Source organism: Diuraphis noxia, unplaced genomic scaffold, assembly GCF_037042655.1.
Source record: "Diuraphis noxia isolate RWA-SAM2 unplaced genomic scaffold, SU_Dnox_SAM2 contig0002, whole genome shotgun sequence".
Lineage (NCBI taxonomy): Eukaryota > Metazoa > Arthropoda > Insecta > Hemiptera > Aphididae > Diuraphis > Diuraphis noxia.
The window spans coordinates 36,220,477-36,247,912 of record NW_028301712.1 but is presented as its reverse complement, the minus strand read 5'-3'; the positions used below and the strand labels follow the sequence as shown (position 1 = coordinate 36,247,912).

Here is a 27,436-nt window from a genome sequence, read left to right as displayed (position 1 = left end):
GTATTGATCGTAGAGATGTATAACATTGTACAACTAAAAAAAAAAAGTTCACCGTATGATAAACTGCCTATCCTGAGTCCTGACTAATAATGACCATCCCGTGTGTGCTCGTTTATGAAAAATATACCTGATACTTTTATAGGTATCTATGTAAATAGTAGTACATACTCACACGAGTTCTCATTTCCATAATTAATAAATTAATTTCTATACATTTATTCGAATTGCACACATAATTATATGGCATTTTGGGCATTTTATTAGAAACGGATAAACGTAAAACAGATTATTTATTTATCGTAACTAGCGTCTGCACCGGGCAAACAGAAGATAAGGAATGATCATTAATCGGGTTATTTTACCTATATTGTGTTATTGAAATTTTCAGATATGGTTCTAATTTTCCAACTGAATATCATATTCAGCTGTGTAGCCTGTATGAAATGTGTTGCCAATGTTTCGAAGATGAAGTTCTATAGCAGATATTATGGGGTAAGTACCTACATTTTTATTTTTCAGTAGGTTTCTTTTTATAACAGATTATTTTATAATAATAGTTTATCTCGGTTTACGAATCTAAAGATTACAGACTGCAATCTTTATTACCTTATGATTTTAATTTTTTTTGGTTCTTGAAATTAATTTACCTTGCGTGCTCCTGTACTTTCCTTCTCTTTTTTTTCATTAAAATTTAACTCTCATTGGTTTTTTTTATAAATTTTTTTAATTTTGAAAATTGATACCTTCTGGTTCTTTTAATCAATCATTAATTGTATAATTATAATGAATATTTTTTTCGTTTTTATGGATCTGAGAGTACAGACTGCAATCTTCAGTGTTTTCCTATACTACATATTTTTTTTTGTTATATTGTAAATTGATCACAATCTTTCAATTGTTTTGTAACCACTGGTATAACACTATTCCGGTCATCAATAAAATCATGATAAAAATTACTAATTAGGAAATTGGTTAGGTATAATGTTTTTAAAATTTTTTTTTTAGTAATTTTCTCGTTGATATTTAAATATTTTCTAAATTATCAGGTACGATGACCTGTAGGTAGTATAGGGACTGAGCTAGTGAGAAGGAGAGGTGTATGGGAGAGAGAGAAAACTGTAGAGAGAGGTGGAGGAGAGGTTCAAGACGAGAGAGTGAGTGTAAAAAGGTATTATAGTGAGAGTGGGTGTGAGAGAACGTAGGATACGGAAAGAAATAGATTGAGAGAGAGAAAAAAATTTATTGGGCGAGGTAGACGGTGAGAGGGAGAGAGAGAGAGAATGAGAGAGGATTCTAGAGGGAGTGGGTTAGATTAGGTTAGGTGGGATAATGGGGAATAGTTAGGTAGACTAGTCATGTTAACAGTGCTGAATACGTAGGAAAGGATCTTGAAATGCAAAGGTCACTCGACTCTTTGTCTAAAACTAAGTACCAAGTTAATAGGTTTAAAACCTTCGACTTATGGGATAAAATAAAAAGATAAGGTTGGTTTTGGGGATGTTATCGCAATTTTTTCTTTCTGACTCAGGCGCAATATAGCAAATATTTCGTTCACTTTAATTATAATAATTTTAATGACTTATGAATCATAAGTTATGATATGAGAGTAAAATGAACGATTAGATCATCATCTAGAACATATCATAGGTTTTTTTATTATATTTTAATTTTTAAGCGAGTTTTGAGTATTTTTAAATATTCATATCTCGCTTCAAAATTGAGCCTATGAGAAGCTCTAGATAATAATCATAAGTACAGTTAAGTTTTAAAAGAGGTAATTTCACTCTTATAATGTTAGAAATAGTGAACGTAAAATTTACTATGTTGTGCGTGGGTCAGAAACAAAACAGAAATATACACTGACATCCTCTAAACTCTAAAGTGTTATCAAGTTGAAAAAGCTCTTGAATGTTTATTGTTTACATTATTACAGTCTTGTGAAAGATACTTTTTAAAGTATTCAAACACAGCGGTGTGTTAAAATATTAGGGAGGGCTGTAGCCTGTAAGTTATAAAAGTGACTAAATAAAAAGTATGATTTTGGTCATTACATATTGCTTTGTTAAAATATCAAATATCAAAAATTATTATAAATTTTCATTCTTGAAATATTCATTTGAGGATTTCAAATTTAAAAAGTATTTGAATACATTTATTTAAGTACCTACTTTACAAGACTAGACTTTAAACTGTGATTAAAATAATAAAGTTGAACGTAGACATGATTGAAAGTAAAAGCAATAAGTAATAACTTTAGAGAGAAGACTCCTATGTACTAAAAATTAATCAAATATATGCAGTTGAATATGTCTTATAAATGATTACATGCATTCCTTTTATTACAATAAAAATTACCTAATAAAATTTTTTTTTTTAAAGCGAATCTTTATAGTTTATTTACAGTAATTATATTTTATTAATATATAATATGTAAGATATATTATAAAAATTGAGAAATATTAGAAACTAATTAATTACATATACATGGCATAAAGTGGAGGTGGACATATAATGATGCAAAATAAAGATTCGAAATAATAATTTGTCCAGATAAAAGTAAAACAGCTTTTGAATGTGGTAAAGATTTATAAGAATTACGTTATGAAATTAAAAGCAACTTCTATTACTAGTTTTATAAAATTAATTCAAATCTCTAATATTGGAAACATATAAGATCTGGTGATAGGTGATTTTTATTGAGAAATGCAGTTATTTTTAAACATCTAATTTTAGTCGAGTATAGGAAACTATACTAGTTGTTTTAATGATTTACTTTTTTTGACTTATCTAATCGATTTTTTAGATTTAAGATTTTAGACATAAAAAAAAAAATATGTACATACCTATTACCTAGGTAGTTGTCTCGTAGGCATTTATTACCTATGTAATATTTTAAGTGACATACGTATTGTAATTATTATCTAAATAAAAAAAAAATATAACATTCTTGAACTTTATGAAAAATAGACGTACAAATACAATTTATCTCATATAATACATTATATTATGGATTCTACAAGTTTAAAAAGTAAATTTAGGGCCTGGCATGGTTGACCGAAGTCACTAATTATTACTTTTTCTGAGGCAAACGCATGGACTGGCGTCACTAGCTCCCGGATGGGTGATCACCTAGGTTCTTAGTGACGAATCATCGTCCTATTTACATGTGTTTCAAACCAAACAATAAAACCAGGCTATGCAGTTGATGCCACGAAAAAAAATAAAATGCCTCTGGCCTGGTATATATATTACACACAATAGTCGTAATAATGTCAAAATATTAAAAATTACATTACTATTTAGAACACAATAGATGGGTACACAAAAAGTGTAATTTGGGTCTGGTTTGGCGTGGTGGTTGGCCATAGTCTTCAACGGTGTCAAACATCGCCTGGCGTCACTAGCTCCCGGATAGGTGACCACCTGGGTTCTTAGTGACGAATCCTATCCGTGCATTTACACGTGTTTTTAAACAACCAGTAACTACCTACAAAATGCTAATGGCCATAGTTGTAAATATGTTTATGTTAAAAAAGTAGATTATCAAATTATAAAAATAATACAAATCCAATTGTACCTACATTGTTCAAGTCTATAAGAAATTATAGTTTATAGTAAAACTTTTCAAGAATAATAATTAAGAATAAGTATGTAATTTGAGATATTTTAGATGCTTAAATTTTTTTCTAGACACTTATCTTTATCATAATATATTACATCAATATCTCATAAAAAATACAAACACTGCGACGAAAAGATTACCTATCACTCAGCAAAATGTTGTGTCGAAATAATAAATGATCTTTAAAATTGTAAAAATTCAACTTCTGGTGTTGAGGTTTGTTTTTTATCTACCATATAAAAATAAAATTGCGTGGTGATGTTTCTGGGGCTGGAAAAATTATAATTTTAGTGTTGTAATAGGGGGCAGATTAGGATAATAACCCGTTTATATATACTTATAATTCAAAGTTGTTTTACTTTAATTAGGACATCTCACCTGTCCAAATAAGTACAAAATCCTTATCAATAAGGATAGTCAGTTTTAATTATTAAAATAAAAGATAAATTCTCTTCAATAGGGCTTAAATCACAGACAAGTAAATTATTAATACTTATTAGTTATCACTTCTACAATTTACATACAATCGTAATTTCAAAATTAGATCTCAGTATTTGATTAGATCACATACTACATACATAATATGTGCACAAAAAAGATGGGCATGTCTCTATTCATAATGTGTTATCTAGTTGGGCGAAAAGTATTTTAAGAAACCCGATATCTTATGAGATAACATATAATATAATATTATAAAAATAATGGCGTACCGGGGAGACAAATGTGGTGAATACCAATCGCGGCTATATCCTAAATTTTCAAAATATGTCGGGCCAAGCTATTATCTAAATGGTATTCCTAAAGAGGTTAACAATCAAGAGATCACCTTGATAAGAAAACACTAAAATCGGAAACCAACTCGGGATCTTTTTATTTCAAGTGTCCATCTGTTTGTCACGCGTTACCCAAATGCATTTTATTTTTCTAAGATCATTCAGATTGATACTTAAAACATAAACCCAGTGTCGTAGTCAGCCTTTCCGGGGGGAATATTGGGTGAATAGTACTGTTCACACTTTTCCCCTCTCAAAATCCTAACCATGACTACGGCACTGCCTTCCCCGCGTGACAAGTAGATGGTTAATTAAGTCTAAAGAAGGTTAGGTGGTACGGTGGTACCTATAACTATGGTGAGTTAAAGCTATGGTGATGATAGATGACTATCATCACTTGTCGTAACCTTTGCAATGATCTTTTCCTACTAACTATATCAAGGTATTCGACATTGTAAACATAACAATTGATAAAAATATATAAAAATTACTGTGGAAAGTATTAACACAACTTAATATTTAAAATTAATAACTACTTAATATTTAATATTAAATTTATACCAGATGAATGTTTGCATAATTTTTAACACGGTTTTAAAGCTATATTCATTATTTAATTATTTTTAATTATTTTTTTAGTTTTAATAAACTTTAGAGCACATTTTGCAGATTTTAGTGTGTATTCCAAATGTAAAATTTTTTCAAAAAATTTTTTTGTTTCTTGAAAAACATTTGCCTGCGGGCACCAAACCTCCCTTTCAATTTTTTTTTTGAAAATAAATTTTTCCAAATAATCCACTATATTTTCCGAATAATCATTCGTTATATTTCCCGGATTATCAACCCCCTCAATTTTCCAGAAATCCTTCCCCTATATTTTACGGATAACAAAAGGGGATGATTATCCAGAATATATAGGGGATGATTATCCGGAATATTTAGGGGATGATTATCCGGAATAGATAAGGGTGGTTATCCGGAATATTTAGGGGTGGTTATCCGGAATAGATAGGGGTGGTTATCCGGAATAGATAGGGGATGATTATCCGGAATATTTAGGGGGTGATTATCCGGAATAGATAGGGGTGGTTATCCGGAATATTTAGGGGATGATTATCCGGAATATTTAGGGGATGATTATCCGGAATATTTAGGGGATGATTATCCGGAATATTTAGGGGGTGATTATCCGGAATATTTAGGGATGATTATCCGGAATATTTAGGGGATGATTATCCGGAATATTTAGGGGTGGTTATCCGGAATAGATAGGGGTGAATATCCGGAATAGATAGGGGTGGTTATCCGGAATAGATAGGGGATGATTATCCGGAATATTTAGGGGATGATTATCCGAAATATTTAGGAGATGATTATCCCTTAAATTTTTTTTAATTTTCCCTAATTATTTGTTTAGTTTTAATAGTCTTTAGAGCATATTTTTAAGATTTTAGTGTGTATTCCAATTGTAAAATTGTTTCAAAATTTATATTTGTTTCTTGAAAAACATTTGCCAAGCCTCCTTTCCAATTTTCTTTTTATATAAATTCAACATTAGTTTTTTGAGTAGGTAATTAATTTTTATATTTTGTTAACAATGTGCTTTCAAATATAATTTATATCAAATATAATTCAATCATGATTTAATTATTGTTATTAGTTTTTTTGGTTTTGATAATCTTAAAGTACATTCTGCAGGGTGAGTTTAGTATGTATTTTTTTTATTTCTTGAAAAACATTTGCCTGCGGGCGCCAAACCTCCCTATCAATTTTTTTTTTTTTATACCAATTTAACTTGAATTTTTTTGAGTAATAATTTTTTTTATTTTGGTAACAATGAGCCTTTCAAACAATAATTCAATCATAATTTAATTATTATTAGTTTTTTTGGTTACGATTATCTGGATTGCAAATACTGCAGATTTTAGTATGTATTCCTATTGTAAAATGTATTCAAAATTTTTTTGTTTCTTGAAAAACATTTGCCTGTGGGCGCCAAACCTCCCTTTCAATTTTTTTTTATACCAATTTAGCTTAAATTTTTTTGAATAGTAATTTTTTATATTTTGTTAACAATGTGCCTATTAAATAATAATTCTTTCATGACATTATTATTATTAGTTTTATTGGTTTAATAAACTTTAGAGCATATTCTGCAGATTTTATTGTGTATTTCTAATGTAAAATTGTTTCATAATGATTTTCGTTTCTTGAAAAACTTTTGTCTGCGGGCGCCAAACCTCCCATTCAATTTTTTTTTTTTTGATAATAATCCACTATATTTTTGGATTCATTCCCTATATTTCTCGGATTATCATCCCCTTTAATTTTCCAGAAATTCTTAACCTTTATTTTAAGGATAATCATCTCCTATGTTCTTCCGGATAAAAATCCCCCTTTATTTTCCGGAAAATCATTACCAGTTCTTCTGTCGGATTATGGATAATTTTGTTAACATCTTCAAATCTTTGGCCTTTGAGAGTAGTTTTTAATCTTGGAAATAAAACAAAATCACAGGGAACTAACTCAGGCAAATATGATGAGTGAGATACTTACGGTATACTTCTGGATGCCAAAAATGTATGTATGGAAAATGCTGAGTGCGCAGGTGCATTTCTATGGTGTTAAAACAACAATTTGTCAACGTTTATATTCATTTATTCCGTAATTTCTAACTTTTGAATACTTGCTCTTAGTACTGCTGTTCAATAATATTATCCTTCGTAAAATCTCGATTTCATGCACAACTACCAACTTTGAACGCGCTGTAAATACTGATGATGATTTACGATGATTCATTTTGTCATTCAAATAAGTAAAAAAAGGCGGGTAAGTCAAGGATGTCGCTCTGCTGTATAGTAAGTTACAAGTTGGTTACTGTAATGGATAGAATTAAATTTGAATCCAATGATATTAATATCATTGTATACGAAATACGATTCTGAGCGAAGACGGTTTATCTGTCTAGGATATATTATAGATAATTAAACATTTTCAAATCTTAGATTAAAAAAGAAAATTTTTTTTGAATTTTTAGTTTGGAATAATTTACGAATTTTCGTGATTTTTACATATGTTGTCAAAGTTCAAACTTTGAATGCTTGTAAAAAAAAATTGTGCCAATATATTTCTTTTATTTTTAACCTGCTATTGTAAAAATATGTTAGGAGCCTTATATGAAATTTAAAATTCTTAGATATAAAAGGAACATTTTTTATGAATTTCTAGCATAAAATAATTTATGAATTTTCGTGATTTTTACGTATGTTGTCAAAATTCAAACTTTGAATCCTTGTAAAAAAAAAAAAAAAATTGTGACTGAATTAATTTTATTTTCCAACTGTTATTGTTAAAATGTGTTAGAAACCTTGTATTAAATTTTCAAGCTTTTCTAACGAACAAATAAATTGTTATCGACATTTATAGAAAAAAAAAACTAAAAAAGGTGAAAAATTAAAAGTCAGTAAACAGCTCAAAACAAATTTAAATATCAGTTTGGTTCACCTTCGACAGTACAACACGTTTATCGTATCGCATTCTCGCATTTTTAGGTATCGAAGCAATCAGTGTATCTACGTGTTATTACAGGTAATATGAATTTTTTCGTATCTGAAGTTTGTTTTGCACCCATTTCGATCCCCAATTAAAACTCACCCCAAAAATGGGGGATTCGCCCGCTAATACCGTAAGACGGAATGATAGATTTCTTCAATCATCCAAAACCTCACACAATAAACCAAACGCTACAATGTTCAATATCATACACACATCCAACACATCAGATAAAATTACTAATGAGCTACCATCAACAGCACAATACTCCGATAACGACATTAACAATGACGTAATTAAAAATACCGATTCAAATATTTATAATCACGATTTAATTAACGTGGCCAACAGTATACAGAGCGCATCAAGTGATAATCCTACATCGCAAAAAAACTATAACACAGAATCAAATAAATACTTCACTGGTAAAAAATCTTTTGCCGAGATTTCTCTCAACACTTCCTTACCAAAAACAGAACACGCAATCGTCTTCGACTCGATAGACAATACACCCCAGATCGAATACATCATTGCAATTAGCATATTAATACCTCCGAAAGACATAAAATTTGTCTCACGTATATCGAACAACAGGTTCTGTTATATCTCAATGACAAAAATACTGTTGACTTTCTCATTGATAATCATACCAATATCTTGATACGGTGTGGTAAGTTTAAGTACCAACCGTTCTTTGTAGAAATAAATATACCTTGGTTTTAGGATTTAATGGCTGGTCTTTTATTTAATCAAGTAATATATTATTTAATATTTGTACAATATCTGGGAGGAGTGAGATTCACGGATGCGTCAGTCAGACTTACACAAGCGGACTGACGCGGTGAGAGCTCGTGTTCGACCGACGATGTTATCGTTCGGTCCTATCACATATAATGGGTGTGAGATAATTATATTATATAGAGTTATAAGATATGGGAAGGAGTCCTCCACCAGTAGCGCATAGCTTGTACAAGCGGCTACTACTTGATGGAAAGGAGCTCGGGTCGACGGTACTTTAGCAAGTGGTCGGTAAGGGAGAGAACGGGATCGATGACAGCAATCGCGTATATAATGTTGTATGACGTTCGGTCCGGTGGTTTCACTTGTCGTCCCGGATACTCAACGTCGTCGAATTTGTTGCTGCCGGTTCGATGGTCTTCGTTCTCCGACTATTATTGGTCGGCTGATTCTGGTCACGCTGCGTTCGCTTCGCCTCGACGCTGGTCTGCTCGGCGATCTGAACTTGAGCTGTAGAGTCGGTGTAGGTTGTTCTTCTGGTCTCTAGTCGTCGGTGTAGTAAGTTCTTGATGACTTGTTGACGATTAGAGATGAAGTTGAAGAGTGTGAAGAGTTTCTGAAATCTACTGGTATATATACCCATTTGGATCGGTAAAGTTGTTGCTGATTGTTTGTAGATTGTTGGTATGACGAGTCATCATCGTATCGTTGCCTGGTGGCTGTTACTAGCTCAGTGCGGTTTTTCCTCGTCATACCGTTGAAACTTTACTATGTAAAACCTGCCGTTTGGAACTGCGTTTAATGTGTTGCATGTGGTTTTTAGTTGTTAGTGGTCCTGAAAAGGACCGTTTTATGTCGTACTCCGTTACAACTTCCCCCCCGGATTCGTGCCCGGGTGGTGTAGCCATCGTGCACTAATTCTTAAAGGACTGTTTACGGCGTATGGATGCCCTGAATAATGCTGTACGTAATTCATTGTTAGACAAGTACCACAACGGCGTTTTTGTAGATACTGTTTTTTGTTTCTTTCTCGGTGGTTCATATTTCGCTAGCATTTCTTTGACGTAATTAAATGCTACTGACAAGTTGACATTTTGTTGCTCAAATGGTATGTATCTGTGCACTGATTCCTCTGTTATCATTCTAAAGTCTATTGGTTTGTTCCAATTGTCGATCTGTATGTGTCTGGCCGAGTTTACCTCTGTCACCCACTGTATTATCGACAAGTGTTTTTTCTTGTTTTGTTGTTTTTCATCTTCTTCGGCTAATCTTTTGTCCGTCCTCACTGCTTTTACTGATGCTAAAGCAGTTAAATTTTCTTTGTTCTCTTCAATCAGTTTTCGTCGATTTTCTGCGGCTATTTTCCTGGCCGTGTTTCTTTCTGACAGTATTCGCTCCATGGTGTCTCGTGTCTGTCGATGAATTGTACTGTCTAGTTTTTGTCCTGTTATATATAGTGTTTTTTGTATCTTTATTAGCTCTCTGATAGGTTGTTTTATTGACTGGTTGTTCTGTCCTTCTGATTGGATGACTAGCAACCGTTGTTTACTAGTCAGTACGGCGTTTGTTATAAGTACTTGTTCGGTGGTTGGATATACGGTCGTATTTCCACCACATTTATTAATTCTGTTTTGCCAGTTCTATTATTGCGTAATTCTACTGTGTTACTGCTGATGATTTTTGTAATTGTGTGTGGTCCGTTAAATATATGAAATAATTTTTTTATTTCATTGTTTTGGGCGTTTGACAGCTCATGTGTTTTTGTTAGTACTTGTTGTCCAACCGTGTATTTGATTTTTTCTGTTTTATTTTTTGCTTCATATTTATTTGCCTTGTTTCTTATCCTGCTTGCCACCAGTTGGATTACCTCTTGTTTACCCTTTTTTGGTGGCTGCTCTGGGAATTTGATTAATTTTTTTATTGGTTGGTTTGGTATTTCGTTTTTAATTATCTCCCATGGTGTTAATTCTGTAACTTCTGACCTTAACTTATTCATCCACTCCTCTATTTGATCGAGTTTGTTCGGCCATTTTGTATGTTGGTCATGGCAGTAGGTCCGTAATAATCGGCCAATCTCCCGGTTGTATCGTTCCACCGGGTTTGATTGTGGGTGGTATTTAGTCGAATGTTTTTTCTCGATCCCTAGTTCTTGTAGTTTTTTTTTCCAGCTTGTAGCGGTGAACTGTGTTCCGTTGTCCGTAAGAATCGACTTCGGTTTACCCGTGTTTGGTATGTAGTCGTTTTCGATTCTGTTGATGATTGCTTTCGTAGTGGCTTTTTTCAACGCATACAATCTTATAAATTTGGAGAATGTGTCTAGGATCGCCAAGATGTAGTGTGTCCCGCCGCGTCCTGTGGGGAGAGGACCCATCAAGTCGATCGACACAGTTTCGAATGGTTCTGTTGGTTTGTGTGATGTGTGTTGTCCTTTTGCGTTAAAGTTTATGGGTTTACATCTCTGACAGGTGTCACAGGATCTGGTTATTTGAGCGGTTATTTTATGCATGTTTTTGAAAATGCATGTTTCTCTTAACGTGTGGTATGTTTTATACCTACCTGGGTGTCCCATGATCTCATGAGTTTCCTGTGTAAGCTTTGTTGCTATTTGCAATGGTACTACTACCCTCCAGTTGTCCGTTGGTTTGTTTTTTGAAAATATTATACCATCTTTTTTTGTTAGATGTGTGTTAGTTGTACTGTATTTTTTCATTATATGAGGGTCGTTTTCTTGCCATTTTCCTATTTCTAAGATCATTTCTTTTAACTCAGTGCTATACTTTTGTGTCTCAATCTTGTTTATTGATATTTTCTTTTCTTGACGGTCGTCGTCCGTTCTGGGGTATCTTGTTAGAGTATCTGCCACAATATTTTGTTTCCCTGGAATGTGCCGAATTTCTAACTGATATTCCTGTAGCGCCAAAGTCCATCTGGTTAGTCTTCCGTTGGTGAGTCTGCAGTTTCTAATGAACGTTAGTGCATGGTGGTCAGTAAGTATTATTACCTTGTGGCCAATCAAATATTGTCTGAACTTTTGGCAACAATATACTAATGCCAATGCCTCGATTTCCGTGGTCGTGTATCTGGTTTCTGCTGTTCTTAAGGTTCTGCTTGCAAATCCCAGTGTTGCATGCTCATTCCCGGGTAGTATTTGGTATAACTCCCCCCCTATTGCTGTGTTTGATGCGTCCGTGTTCATATACAAAGGTTCTGTAAAGTCGGGATATGCTATTATCACCTCATTTATGAATACTTGTTTCGACTTTTTGAACGCCTCCTCGTGTTTTTCTTCCCACTTCCATGTGCTGTCTTTTTTTGTTAGTTCGATAAGTGGTTTTATTATATTCGCGAATTTGTCAATGTATCGTCTATAGAAGTTTATAAATCCTAAGTACCTTTGTACTTCTTTTGCTCTGGTTGGTGTTTTAAATTTTCTGATTGTCTCAATTTTTTCCGGGTCCATATGTGTGCCCTTTTCGGATATTATATGTCCTAGGAATTTGACTTCAGTCCGGAAGAATTGGCATTTTTCTAAGTTTACCGTTATGTTATGTAATTTAAATTTGTCTAGTACCGTATATATATGTTCGTAGTGTTCCTCGATGGATTCGGATGTGATCAATATGTCGTCGACATATATTGTTACGAAGGTGTGTAACAGTGGGCCAAGTATGTAGTCCATACACTTCTGAAATTCTGATCCACTTATGTTTAGTCCGAATGGCATGCGTTTGTATGAGTAGTTTCGTCCGTTTACCAAAAATGAACATGGGTCCCGACTCTCCTTGGCTAACGGGATCTGCCAATAACCTGACCGTAGATCGAGTGTGCTTATGAATTTTACCCTACTGAATTTCGCTAATATTGTTTCGATTGCTGTTGGACATTCTCGATCAGGTATAATTTTTTCATTAATTTTACGTGCGTCCAAACAAAGTCTGACTTCTCCGTTTTTTTTAAAAACTGGTACAATTGGAATGGAGTATGGAGATTTGGACCTTTCTATGATCCCTAATCTTATCATCTTTTCTACTTCCGCTTCCACTGCAGCTAGTTTTGCTATCGGTATCGGGTATGGTCGTTGGTTTACTGGTGTTTCGTCTTTTAACTTGATTTTGCACTCGTACCCTTTGGCTTCTCCGGGTGTATCTCTAAAAACGTCGTGGAAACGCTCCAGTAATGTGTCTATATATTCTTGTTCCTGCGGTTGCATGGTCTTTATTTGTTTGTTTGTTCCTGGTTCTTTGATTGATTTTGTTGAGATGACCCTTAATTGAGATGTCTTTGTTGTCTTCTTTTTTATTGTCAGAGATGTATTTCCGGCAGCTGTGATCAGTGTTATTTTGTTCTGTGTATAATTTATTGTTGCGTTGTTAAGTTCCAAAAAATCACTCCCCAAAATTCCGTTTTCATTCAAATTGTCTACGATGATGAACGGTGTATGAATCGTGACTTCGCCGATCTTTGTTGGTATGAGTATTTGTCTTGTCACTTTTGTCGGTTTCTCACCGACTGCTAAGTGTATACACATTCCGACTAATGGGAGTGTTGGTATATTGTGTATGTCCTGTCGTATCTCATCTTCATACTTGGCGGATATCACACTTACTTCTGCACCCGAATCAACTAGCATTTCGTATTTCTTTTCCTTTATCACGATGTCTACGTAAGGACATCCCTTCAATTCGGGTTGTTGAGTTGCTGTGTCAAAATCGTCTTCGTTTATTAACTCGGTTGTGTCTAGCTCGACCAGGTGCTGTGTTGGATCTTTCCCGTTGTGTTTAGTTTTGTAGTAACTGATTGTGCGGATCTTCGTTGGACTTGGGGTGTTACGTACTGTGGTCAGTCTGATTCCACAGTCCCCTGTTCGTAGTTTTTTTGATCAGTATCCTCTGTGTCGTCTCCTTCTATCTCCTCGTCGTCATTGATTTCTTCAGTCAATGTGATTTGTTTAATGGTTTTCTTGAAATTATTGTTGATCTGTGCTTGTTGTCCGTGTGTCGCCACGTTAGACGTCATATCCGCTCCTTTTTGTGATAAGTTGTTCATTTGACGTGTTGTAGGTGGTTGGTTGTTTAGTTGACTACGTTGTGTTTGTCCGAATCGATTATTGAAAGAGTTTGTGGTTCTTTGTGGTGGTCGACTTCTTTGCACCGTATATTGTTCTTCTTGTTGGTCGCTAGTTGCTTGTTTGCTATACCCATTCTCTAGTTCTCCTAACTTCTCCCATACGTTCAAAAATTTTTTCTCTTGAGTGGTTTGAATGTATGCTTGGATTGCTATTGGGAAGTGTTTCGTAATTAAGTTTATGGCCTGTGTCTCGTCCATTTTTGGCGAGTCCAAGTATTTTAATTCGGCCATCCAGTAATGGAAGTGTTCTTGGAAGTTACTACTAATTGGTTTTTTCCCTGCTTCTGTACATCTGATGAATATGTCCCACTGCTTATCTTCCGAGAAGTAGTGTTTTAGAAATAGTGTTTTAAATGTGTCTTCCGTCGGTGTTGCGTCTTTAATCATGTTGAACCATTTTGCTGCGTTCCCGCGCATACAATTCTCGATAAGAATTATTTTGTCTGCTGGTGTGACCTTCTTATATAACATATACGAGCTTAGGTCTTTCAAAAAATTCTTCGGGTGTTCGTTTGCATTCCCACTAAATGTTGGCATTGTCATTTCGACGGTGTTCGGTTTGGTGTACGATTCCTCTTGTTGTGTGTTTTTTAACGTAATCATTTCTTTTTCACGTTTTGCAGTTTCAATGGTAATTCTTGTATCCGTGTCATTTATCAATTGTCTAATTGCTGATGTTTCTTCTTTCATTTTTATCAGTTCAGATGTTAGTTCACTGATTACTTGTTTATGTCTTTCCTCTTGGGCTTCCATTTTTTCGGTCAATGTTACAATTCTTTCATTTAATCTGATTATCTTCTCGCTAGTTGTCTCGTGTGTTGGGGTTTCTTGCACATTCTTCTTATTTGTTCGCGTCATTATGACTGATTTTATTGTTCGGTCTTTGTCGTGGATTCTGAGTTACTAGTTGGGCGCCAGTTGATACGGTGTGGTAAGTTTAAGTACCAACCGTTCTTTGTAGAAATAAATATACCTTGGTTTTAGGATTTAATGGCTGGTCTTTTATTTAATCAAGTAATATATTATTTAATATTTGTACAATATCTGGGAGGAGTGAGATTCACGGATGCGTCAGTCAGACTTACACAAGCGGACTGACGCGGTGAGAGCTCGTGTTCGACCGACGATGTTATCGTTCGGTCCTATCACATATAATGGGTGTGAGATAATTATATTATATAGAGTTATAAGATATGGGAAGGAGTCCTCCACCAGTAGCGCATAGCTTGTACAAGCGGCTACTACTTGATGGAAAGGAGCTCGGGTCGACGGTACTTTAGCAAGTGGTCGGTAAGGGAGAGAACGGGATCGATGACAGCAATCGCGTATATAATGTTGTATGACGTTCGGTCCGGTGGTTTCACTTGTCGTCCCGGATACTCAACGTCGTCGAATTTGTTGCTGCCGGTTCGATGGTCTTCGTTCTCCGACTATTATTGGTCGGCTGATTCTGGTCACGCTGCGTTCGCTTCGCCTCGACGCTGGTCTGCTCGGCGATCTGAACTTGAGCTGTAGAGTCGGTGTAGGTTGTTCTTCTGGTCTCTAGTCGTCGGTGTAGTAAGTTCTTGATGACTTGTTGACGATTAGAGATGAAGTTGAAGAGTGTGAAGAGTTTCTGAAATCTACTGGTATATATACCCATTTGGATCGGTAAAGTTGTTGCTGATTGTTTGTAGATTGTTGGTATGACGAGTCATCATCGTATCGTTGCCTGGTGGCTGTTACTAGCTCAGTGCGGTTTTTCCTCGTCATACCGTTGAAACTTTACTATGTAAAACCTGCCGTTTGGAACTGCGTTTAATGTGTTGCATGTGGTTTTTAGTTGTTAGTGGTCCTGAAAAGGACCGTTTTATGTCGTACTCCGTTACAATCTCATTAAACGACCAAATGACAATTAAAATTAGACGATTAGTCAACCCAGCTAAAAGAATCATAATCTCTAATGTCTCCCCAGCTATATCAAACGAAGACATCATATCTTATTTAAAATCACTCAACATCCAAATTGTATCACCAATAACTCACATCAACGCAGGCTTCAACATCGCAGAACTGGCTCACATACTTAGTTTCAGACGTCAGGTTTACATAAATCCGGATGACTTTCAGAAACTTCCTAGCTCTCTCCTGATTAACCACGAAAATACCCCTCATAGTCATGAGAAAATTGGACGTAATACACAATGCGGGTCTTTGAATGGCCATTGGAGCATACCGGTCTAGCCCTATCCTAAGCATACTCAACCTTGCAGGAATACCTCCACTAGAAGTAAGAAGACTTCAGATAGCCCTCAAATACGAGGCAAAACTCTAGCATCTTCATCAACTCTAAACTTTACTCCTAATCTACAAAAATTATCATAAATATTGAAACATCACAATCTCCAGACCTCCGACATCCTCCCTCCACTTCAACTAACAACACCTCCCTGGATTCACTCAATAGCCGCCATAACTAATCTATCAGAATTTAAAAAAGACTCCACAAATAATCAAACGTATAAGCAGCAATATCTACAAATATTACACAACTTACTGGATGAAAAAATATATACAGACGCCTCAAAAAATCAAGTAGGGGTCCTTCAGTAATCTGGAATAACATAAAGCTCATATACAAGCTACCTAATACAAGTTCTATTTTCACTGCGGAATCATTCGCAATTCTCAAAGCGATTCAATTAGTAATTGATTCAAACATCACAAAAGCAACAATTTTTTCAGATTCTCTCAGCGCGATAAGTAACATAAAGAATTCACACAACACCAATGAGTTAAACATACAGGTTCAAAATCTGCTTCAACAAGGGAAAGAAAAAGGAAATACCATTCAACTTTGCTGGATACCGGGTCATTCTGGTATTATCGAAAATGAGATGGCCGATAAGGCAGCAAAAGACGCAATTACTAACCCCTTAGCATCAGCAGTTCAGCTCGTTACCAAACAAGATTTAACACCCTTAATTTTCCAGCATTGTACCAAGTTATGGCAGGCAATCTGGAATTCCGCGCGCACTAAACTACACGAAATTAAACAAGATGTTTTCTCATGGCCTTATAGATTTTTTTTATTTTTTTTTTATTAAGAATAAGCCCTCGCACAGTGGTCCACAAATTAAAATTAGGCGGTCTTTATTGCCCAATTTTAAAATGATAAAAATTGGATTTTTTTTTATATAATATGTCTACATCCTGACGAGTCCAAATGTGTGTTTGGAAATTCATAAATATTTTCATAACTCGAGTTATAGCTATTTTAATGAGACATTTTTCGATGTATCTGTTATTTTATTTTAATTTTGGTCATTAATTGATTATTTATTTATGTCACATTGTAACCAAAAAAAAAAATTAAAAATATACTTTTTTAAATTATATTATCTCTGTTCTATAAATAGATATACTTTTACGAAATATATATATATTTTTAACACATTTATAATGAAGTTAACTCAAAACTTTTCTTTTTTCAAAGTCTGCAGATAAAATTTACTCAACTTTACACTATATCCAATACATTGATCTTATAGATAAACTTCTCAGATATACATTGATGTACATTTTGTTTGCGGCTGTTTGCAACTATTACGTGCACAAATTATTATCACTTCAAAATTACAGATTACTCTAAAAATTAGTTTTAATCAAATTTAGTTTTCATAATATTATATTACTTCCTACACCAAGCTGCAAACATCTTTATTCATAATATTATAAATAAACATATATATGTTTGTATAATGTACAAAAAAATGTATACATATATAACCATTTATAAATTTATAAAAACAACATTTGATTTAGGATTTTGAGCAGAATTGAAAACGTACAATAATAATTATACTAATTTAAATATATTAGATGTCCATTTCAGAAAATGAATCATTCAAGTCACTCTCTATGCTGTCTAAACTATCATTTATTAATAATAGCGATCTAACTTCGTCTGAGATGTCTTGGTTAGTCTTATTTGGTATCATTCTAATCGAGGAAATGTATGGGTCGGATGAAACCAGTAGCATATTTAATAAATCCTCATTGGTGTGTTGTCTAGTATCTTTTCTAGTATGGTGTTCCCTAATTGTTTTGTAATCTTTGTTTCTTGATTCTTGCGCATCTTCAGAAAGTTTACCTTAAATATCGTTTCAATGAATATTACTTCTCTTAAACATTTATTAAATAATTACCAATTGGAAGAATCGCAAAACATATTACATCACTACATCAGCACCATGTATTAAAATTTTGTGGACGCTTGCAGGCATGTAGTACCACTGGTAAAGATCAACAAATAAATTTGTAGTGTCCAATGCGTATGAATTAAATGCCTCTGCATTTATTTCATGTCCACATGAAATTGCAGTCAATATATTTTTGAAACGTTTGATTAAATTTAAATTAATACCCGTTATTAATACCCGTTATAAATGATAAAAGTACCAGCTTTCTTATATTATGTCACTAAAAATAATACATTTGAGTAAAACTAATTTTTAGAGTAATCTGCAATTTTGAAGTGATAATAATTTGTGCACGTAATAGTTGCAAACAGCCGCAAACAAAATGTACATCAATGTATATCTGAGAAGTTTATCTATAAGATCAATGTATTGGATATAGTGTAAAGTTGAGTAAATTTTATCTGCAGACTTTGAAAAAAGAAAAGTTTTGAGTTAACTTCATTATAAATGTGTTAAAAATATATATATATTTCGTAAAAGTATGTCTATTTATAGAACAGAGATAATATAATTTAAAAAAGTATATTTTTAATTTTTTTTTTTGGTTACAATGTGACATAAATAAATAATCAATTAATGACCAAAATTAAAATAAAATAACAGATATATCGAAAAATGTCTCATTAAAATAGCTATAACTCGAGTTATGAAAAATATTTATGAATTTCCAAACACACATTTGGTCTCGTCAGGATGTAGACATATTATATAAAAAAAAACCCCAATTTTTATCATTTTAAAATTGGGCAATAAAGACCGTCTAATTTTAATTTATGGACCACTGTGCGAGGGCTTATTCTTAATAAAAAAAAAATCTAAATATTTTGAAAATTTTGAAAATTTTATCAAATATAGAAAATTTCTATATAATTTTATAAATTAAATTAAATTTCTATAAAATTTCTATATTTCATTCAGTGAATATTTCAAGTATCTGCGTTCATTTGTTTTAGACTTTTAGAGTTACACCAAAATAAGAAAACCACTAAATGTGAAATCCAGTGAAAATCCAATGTTGTAAAAATTTAAATTTCAAATGCTCATAAAAATTTAATTTGAATTTCCGGCGGACTTTTTATTTGTGATAAAGATTGAAAAACTTGTAAGGAATCTTGTATTAAATCTTTAAATATTAGATTTAAAAATAAAATTTTTTATGAATTACTAGCTTAAAATAATTTGTGAATTTTCGTGATTTTTACGTATTTTGTCAAAATTCAAACTTTGAATGCTTATAAAAAAGAATTGTGAATATGAATTTCTTTTATTTTTCAACTGCTATAGAAACAATATGTTAAGAGCCTTGTATTAAATTTTCAAGCTTTTCTGCCTAACAAATACATTTTTATCAATATTAATTTAAAAAAAACTAATAATGATCGAAAATTTCAAATGCCTATGAATAGTTCAACTTAAGTCGAAAATTTTTGAAAATTGCATGGTGGATAGAATATACTTTACTTATATAAACATTTGGTGAAAATTGCATGTATATATGGTCATTTGTTTTGCAAAACCAAAATCGATTTTGTCGAAAAATGAGTGTGCGTAAAATTTCCCGTTTTTCCCTTAATTTTAGTTTGTTTTTCTCGATTATTTAGAAAAGTATTAAGAATTTTTCACTTTTGACCCCCAAAGTACCAACTAGATTCACTTTCTGATCGAACGAAGTACTGAAGTCAAAAATCGAAGCACTTTTACTGCCCCAAAACGTGATGACAGACACAAAAAAAACACACACACATCATGGTAAAATCAATACATTCATCGCTCCGCTCAGAACCTAAAACTTAATAAATGATAAGGATAAAAAAGATTTAAAAATATAATTTTTTAATTGAAACGTTGGTTTTTTACAACTTGAAACCATGTAAAAAAATATTTTGAAAAAAGTAAATACTTTTCGAAATAATTAGTGTACCCACTTAAAAGAATCACCCTGTATGTATTTATGGAAAATATTAATTTATGTTTTACTGTATTTTATTATTTCTAGACCTTCTGTTTATAACAAAAAAACATTTTATTATAGATCATTTTGTCATTATTATTTTATTGCACCTTTAAAAAAATATATAATTCCATTAAATTTATATTGTTCTATGTTATACCTACGTTTTGTGTAAGCCAACTGATGATAACTATAAAAAAAATAGTAACTACCAAAGTACCAACCAACAAAACGGCGGCCGCTGTCCTCGTGCTTCACTGATAACAATTAACAATGTAAATAATACATAGATAAAAATATTAAATAATATATTATATATTATCTATGAAATAATATAAGAGTACCTTATCTAGTTAGTAAAGAAATCTGTGTTCACGAATAATAGATATCAATTATCCGTGGTCTGTGTTTACATGATACAACGCTTAGATCACATTGTATTTGTATATGATCTAAGATACAACGTGTGGGAAGCTGCGTGTAAATGTGTAAACTGTAAAGTGTTGATAACCCCAAGCTGCAGCTGGTAGTGTACTATAATTTTTAATATTATCACTATATAATATTATATTTTAGTACCTGATTTTGGTTAATGGTTAATACAATAATACTTAAAATGTATTGCCGTATTGGTAATTCAAACCACAGATGTAATCTGTGATTCAAACTATATAGTATAGTGGTTACTGATTGGTACATTGAATTTCTTGAATCTCGAAATCTTGATTGTTTTTCACGCCGGTTTGAAATTTTCTACCGTAGAACTGGCATACTCGCATACTATCAATTGCTCGTAACTCGTGGGAAAATCGACTGGCCAAATTGGACAAGTGACGGCGGTTAGTGAACAGCGAACGATGGACTCTTTCGACATATTTAAAAAGCTGTCAGTAGGAGCAAAATTCAAAAAACCAGAAAAGATTGCGATCAACCACGAGGTAATCTATAGATAATTACAAATTACCATGTTAACATTTTTAACATAATGTGTTTCTTTACCTTTTTTCTATGTCACAAAGGATGATAAATCTAGCGCAAAACAGGTTAAAGTCAAAACGGTTGGTGATCGTGTTCCTGAAGCGCTTTCAACTTTTGACATGATGAAAAAAGCTTATTCTTTGAGTCCAATTTTGATGGAAAATCTCATTAAGTCTGGTTACACTGTGCCAACGCCAATTCAGACTCAGGCTATACCAGTTATGTTGCAGGTGAGTTGGAACGTTGGAAGCTAATGATATCTTGAGACTTGTATGAAACATAAGTACATGAATTAATTTCTTATTTTGTTAGAAAAGGCAAATATTTGCTTGTGCTCCAACTGGTTCTGGTAAAACTGCCGCATTCTTAGTACCTATAATTCATCATTTAAATAAACCATTAAATAAAGGATTCAGAGCCTTAATTGTGAGTCCTACAAGAGAGTTAGCAAAACAAACATTAAGGTATGTACAATAACATTAAATAAAAATAATCAGGTAGGTAGGTACAGCCTGTGTAATTATAACCTAATGTTTAAGTTTTTTTTTGTTTTTCCACAGAGAGTGTACTAGATTGTGTGAAGGAATTGGACTTCGAGCACATACATTTACCAAAATTAATAAAGACAAAGAAAAATTTAACCCAAAATTAGCTCAAAAATTTGGTAATGATTATTATATTGAATAACTACAGTTTTAAATAATTGTTGGTATTCTTGTCGTATATGGTCTATCACATGTTTTTATATTTAATTATAATATCAATATATGCTTAAATTTAGTCATAATAATGTAGGTACCTATTTAATAAAGATAATATATATATATTATCCTTAAAAACATGTTTTATAGTATTTTTCTTTGACCAATTAATCAAATTGAAATTTATGGGTAGCAATTCATATAATAAACAGCTTTGATTAGAATAAAGTTAAATTGTCTCCTCAGAGATAGATACTTGGTAGATGCCTTAAATATATTTTTTTTAATTCATTACACTTATTAACTCAAATTATTAAATTTATTAACTACATAATATATCTTTTAAGTAAGTAAAAAAAAAAGGACTTGGGGATCGTGGGTTAGACCACATCATGTTAAGTAACGAGCTCATATATTTTTTGACATATTTAATTAGTTTAGTACTAGTTTTTTCATTTGATTTATAAAAACAATACAATTATTGAATTTTTTTGTTTAACAAAAAAATTACTGGAATTAAAACTAAATACACTACATATGTTTAATAATGAAGTTATTTTATAAATGTTCAATCCTGTTATCTTAAATCATTTGATATATGTTGTCAATAAAATATAAAGAGTAATATAGTTAATATAAAATACATACTATGTTACATTGGATAGGTTATTATGGTAAGGGCTACAAACCATTATAAGACTATAAGTGCATTCAAATTTATCCAAAATTCAGATTTTTACTACTTAGTTTTTACAAATCCATGGTTTCACATTTTAAAATATAACATTTAAAGTGCAAACAATGCTTGCAATTTAACAATAATTCTGATTTTAAAATAAAGTTGAGACTTAGGTACATTTAATTTAGTAGAAGATAAATTTAAAACCAGTCCTTTATACTTTAGTTTGTGTTATTAAAAGCTAAACATGTTTACCACTGTTAATAAATAATATTTAAATTTTTATTTATGATATATTTTGTAGATATCTTAATAGCAACTCCAAATCGACTTGTGTTTCTACTGCAACAAGAACCACCAGCTATTGAACTTAACAAGTAATGTTGATTGTACATTTTTTGTTATGTAAAATTAAAAATAAATATTTTAAGTATGACGTTTCTCATAATAGCATTGAGTGGTTAATAATAGACGAATCTGACAAATTATTTGAATCTGGAGTCCGAGGTTTCAGAGACCAATTAGCAATCATTTATAAGGCTTGTGGTCCAAATGCTAAACGTGCCATGTTCAGTGCTACATATACAGTAGAAGTGGCAAAATGGTCGAAGAAAAATCTTGATGGTCTTATAGCAGTAACAGTTGGTAATAGGTATGTTTGTGTTATTCAACCAATTTATTTATATGATTTATATATTTCAGCTGTGGAATACGACTGTAGTTTTTTAAATATAAAAATGATGACCTTATCATTGTTATGTTTTTTCTTTGAGAAGCTATTTCAATTTAAAAGTGATTTAATTATAGTACCAACCAATTTTAAAATTGCTATTCATTTTTAGATTATCTTTCTAATATATATTATATAGTAAGCTCAAATAGTGTTATAAATTATGTTATCCAATTGTGTATGATTATACGAATTATAGCTTATACAATATACATATCTCATGTGCATTCATAGCTTTCAATGTATCAATAATTTATTGTTTGGTGTTTCTCCATTTTCCCATTTCACTAATAAAAAATAAGGCGACTAACTGTTGGTTCTAAAATATTTTGGAAATGTCATCATTATAATGTCCTAATATCAATTAAAATATCCAAAGACTACCATTTTACTCAAGAAAATAATAAACTAAATTCAAAAACAATAATTTCTCTATGATAATTATTATACTTAGAGATAATCAGAATTTTATGTAATTATTAATTTGAAATGTTATCATTTTTTATTATTGTTTTAAATTAAAATACATTGAAACCTTGATAACTCGAATCGGTTGAGGGCGAAAAAAAATTGACTTACATGGGTTAAGTAAGATCAAGGTTCCACTATATATTAATCAATAATCATTAATATGGGCAATATGGCGCAATACCTGTATTTGTTGTCTCAGTCTTACAAACGCGTAACATAACAAATTAACATTCAGAAGTTTACATTTTACCCCATCAACTTTAAAATTAGAGTAAATAGACCTATTATGAAACTTTTTGGTAAGAACATTATCTGTGTTTTGTTGTAAGTACTTTTACAATAATTCAGTTTTTAAGTGAGTTATGTGCGTATAATAAATTGTAAAATAAAAATGCTCATGACTCACTTAAAAACTGAATTATCGTAAAAATACTTCTAACAAAACACAAATAATGTTCTTACCATCAAGTTTCATAATAGGTCTATTCACTTTAATTTTAACATGGTAAAACGTGAACTGTTGAGCCTAAATATACTATGTTAAGCATTTATTTTGTAAGACTGAGAACAAATAAGAGTGTTGTGCCTTCTTAATAATTCAAAGTCTTTACTATTATGTAAATTTAAATTTCCTTTATCACAATAGTTTTTTTTCATCCATATAGAATATGCATTTATTGTTATTAATATTTAATGTTTATTGTTATTGCATAGGAACACTACAACCACTACAGTTGAACAGGATCTGGTGTTTGTTGGAAACGAAGAAGGAAAATTAATTGCAATGAGAGATTTAGTGAAAAAAGTAAATGCCATGACTTATAAATCATAATACACATATTAATGTTCTTTATACTTTATACATTTTTAAATTACGTTTTAGGGTCTATCACCTCCAGTATTGATTTTTTTACAATCTAAAGAGCGTGCAAAAGAGCTATTTAGTGAACTAATTTATGATGGAATTAATGTAGATGTTATACATGCTGATAGAACTCAACAACAAGTGAGTTATAATAATGAACAATATATATATATATATATATGTTTTGAATATGAAATACTTGTTTTCAGAGAGACAATACTGTAAAGGCCTTTCGTGAAGGAAAAATATGGGTTTTAATTTGTACAGAACTTATGGGCCGAGGTATTGATTTCAAAGGTGTAAATTTAGTAATAAATTATGACTTTCCATCTTCAGCCATCTCATATATTCATAGAATTGGTAGGACAGGACGAGCAGGACGTTCTGGTAAGGCTGTTACATTTTTTACAAACGATGACAAACCAATGTTAAGAAGGTAAATTTGTTTATATTTATGTAAAAGAATTAATTTACTTTATAAATTATTTGTTTTTGCTTCAGTATTGCTACAGTAATGAGGGATTCAGGATGTCCAGTACCAGACTATATGTTAGAAATGAAACGATTGCATAAGAACACTAGAAGAAAATTAGAAAAACAATCGATTGATAGGAATGAAATTAGATCAAAACCACATAGATATAATAAGTAACTAAAAATTTATTACTACAAATAACATTTCCTCATACCAACTGTGGATTTCATGCCATAATATTATGGCATGTACAATATTACACAGTAAACTAGTAACACGGCTACTAGCAGGTCAATTTTTATTTGATAAAACCATAACATGATTGTGCGCCAAATTAAACATAATAATATTTAATAAATGTACAATTTCATTAATGCAAAATTAGTCACATACAAAATATAGTTCATTCAGACGTTCACTTGCCTACTGTTTACATACATATTTATGATTATTTCATAAATTCCCTTTTCAATCATAGACTCAGGACCATGATAACAAATTATCATGGATGGTTTGGTTAAAAATTGTGCTTAGGATTTTTCTTTTTCTCAAAATCAAAAATGTTATCGGTTTCTTTTCTTATATAATTGTGATGGAAATAATATCATTATTTAATGTTTATTATATAAAAAATAATATTGTTAGCTTAAAAAAAAGAAGTTAACAATAATTTTAAATCAAGTGACTGTCTCTGTCAAGTCCGTATAATTGTGTGATAGTTTTATCAAGTAATATGGAATTGGTGTGCAATCGTGGTACTAATTAAGTGTAAAATTATGGCTGTACTTCTTTCTTTAAGTGAGTCATTACAAAAAGATTCTAGTTATATTGTTATGTTGAAACACTTGAACTTAAATGAGTCTTAAATGTTAATAAGAATTCTGGTTCTAACATAATTCACATAATAACTGTAAAACAATAAATTAACTAAACATTTTTATTTTTAGGCCTAATGCAGTTATAAAAGATCCAGCATCATCTAAATCAAAGAAAGGATTAAATGACAAAAGTAAAAAAGTAAAAGTAAAAAAAAATGTAGAGTCAATTATTCATGTTGATCAGACTTCTAAAGTAGACAAGAAACGAAAATTAAATGTTTCCAAAGAACATAAAGCTGTAAAGAAAATTAAAAAGTCATCTTCGTAAACAATTTTATACATTTTTTAATAAACAACCTTGAATTTTATTGTTATACCAGGGTTCATTTATTAATTATTATTAATTATTAATAAAAGATTATTTTTGAAAATTTAGTCCAATACTTGATGTCAAATTGTTAAGTTATGGCTCTGTGGATGTTTATATATATTTTAAATGACTATACATTTTTTTTTAGTTCATAAATATGGGCATATTCTAAAAGTTCTAATTGTCTGTAAAAGACACTCAGTTCAGTATACCTTTTAGAACACAAAATTCTTTATTATTATATTATTTTGAAGTTTAGGCAAAATGGTATTGATAGTCTATACTAAAATGAAATTTAAAAAATTATATTAGGTTTTCTAATATTGTGTATTGGATCAACAATATAAATAATTTTATTTTGCAGCTATACCATGAAATTGTTTTAATGCAATTATTCAATTTCAATGTTTTTAGTACCCTTGACACGTGTATTAAGGGTGTCTCAGTGCCAGTTTTTCTAATTTTCAACAATTCTATAAAATTTGAAATTATATTTATTTTTATATTCTAGTTACTACCTAAATTATAAATTATAATACTTCTTTTCCACTAATCTATTGCTAGATACCTATTAATAAAGGAAAAACAACCTCTTTGTTATGTCGAATTTTGATAGTTTTTTTTTTTTATCTTGGAAATGAGAACATTTTTTCTGGTAGAATCAAAGCCCAGATTTTTATTTTACTTTAAATAGAGGTTTAAAAATATATTTGAAAAATAACAAATATCGTGTATTATTTAAATACAGTTAAAAGCTCCTATAATTATAATTTTTAAAACCCCTCTTTAATCAGACCTGCAAAATGTGATCTTTCTTTTTAAATTATGAAAAAATAACAAAATTCGACTTCATAAGATCGTGAGTTATTCCTAGAAGACATGATTTTGTTATAAAAAATACTCTGTTTCAGATACCCTTAATAATTTGTGAATGTTCATTCAGAATCTAAAATTATACAACATACTAAACAATTTTATTTATTAAAGTTTTTTATTAAAAAGTTTGGATAATTGTTTAAACAAATGACAGATGTATTTAATAATGCTCATAGCATATTATATAAACAATTTATTTATTTATTATTATTAATAAGCTACAATAACATTGATTTGTGGCTTTTGTTATACGCAATAAGATAATATAAATATGTGTTTAGAAAAAGAGTATTACATTTTATACATATATAAAGGAAGCGGGAGGGTGAGTTGTACAATTCAAGTTTGGGATGTGAGGGCGTAATTAGATTAGGTTAACAATTTAATTATTTATAAATTAAATAGTATTTGGATAAAACATTATCTTAATATACTAGTTGAAACGTTAAAAGATTTCGTTTCAGAAAAT

At 31.2% G+C, this 27,436-nt stretch overlaps 2 protein-coding genes across 3 annotated transcripts; one reads left to right on the top strand and one right to left on the bottom strand.

Annotated features, from left to right (window-relative positions):
• The first annotated feature begins 473 nt into the window (after positions 1 to 473).
• On the top strand, positions 474 to 26,095 carry ais (DExD-box helicase 52). Of its 2 annotated transcripts, XM_089220023.1 has the most exons (12): positions 474 to 492; positions 20,767 to 20,942; positions 21,024 to 21,212; positions 21,295 to 21,446; positions 21,543 to 21,646; positions 22,667 to 22,739; positions 22,814 to 23,014; positions 24,278 to 24,368; positions 24,447 to 24,569; positions 24,638 to 24,864; positions 24,930 to 25,076; positions 25,851 to 26,095. In XM_089220023.1, exons 2-12 carry the CDS (start codon positions 20,862 to 20,864, stop codon positions 26,047 to 26,049), a joined length of 1,587 nt encoding a protein of 528 aa, XP_089076149.1. In that variant the 5' UTR covers positions 474 to 492; positions 20,767 to 20,861; the 3' UTR covers positions 26,050 to 26,095. The 2 variants fall into 2 exon arrangements, with proteins under 2 accessions (XP_089076149.1, XP_089076148.1); XM_089220022.1 differs by lacking the exon at positions 474 to 492 and having other exon boundaries at positions 20,558 to 20,942.
• On the bottom strand, positions 13,525 to 14,670 carry LOC149058395 (uncharacterized). The gene has a single exon (XM_089218368.1). It carries the CDS (start codon positions 14,668 to 14,670, stop codon positions 13,525 to 13,527), a length of 1,146 nt encoding a protein of 381 aa, XP_089074494.1.
• Positions 26,096 to 27,436: the final 1,341 nt, after the last annotated feature.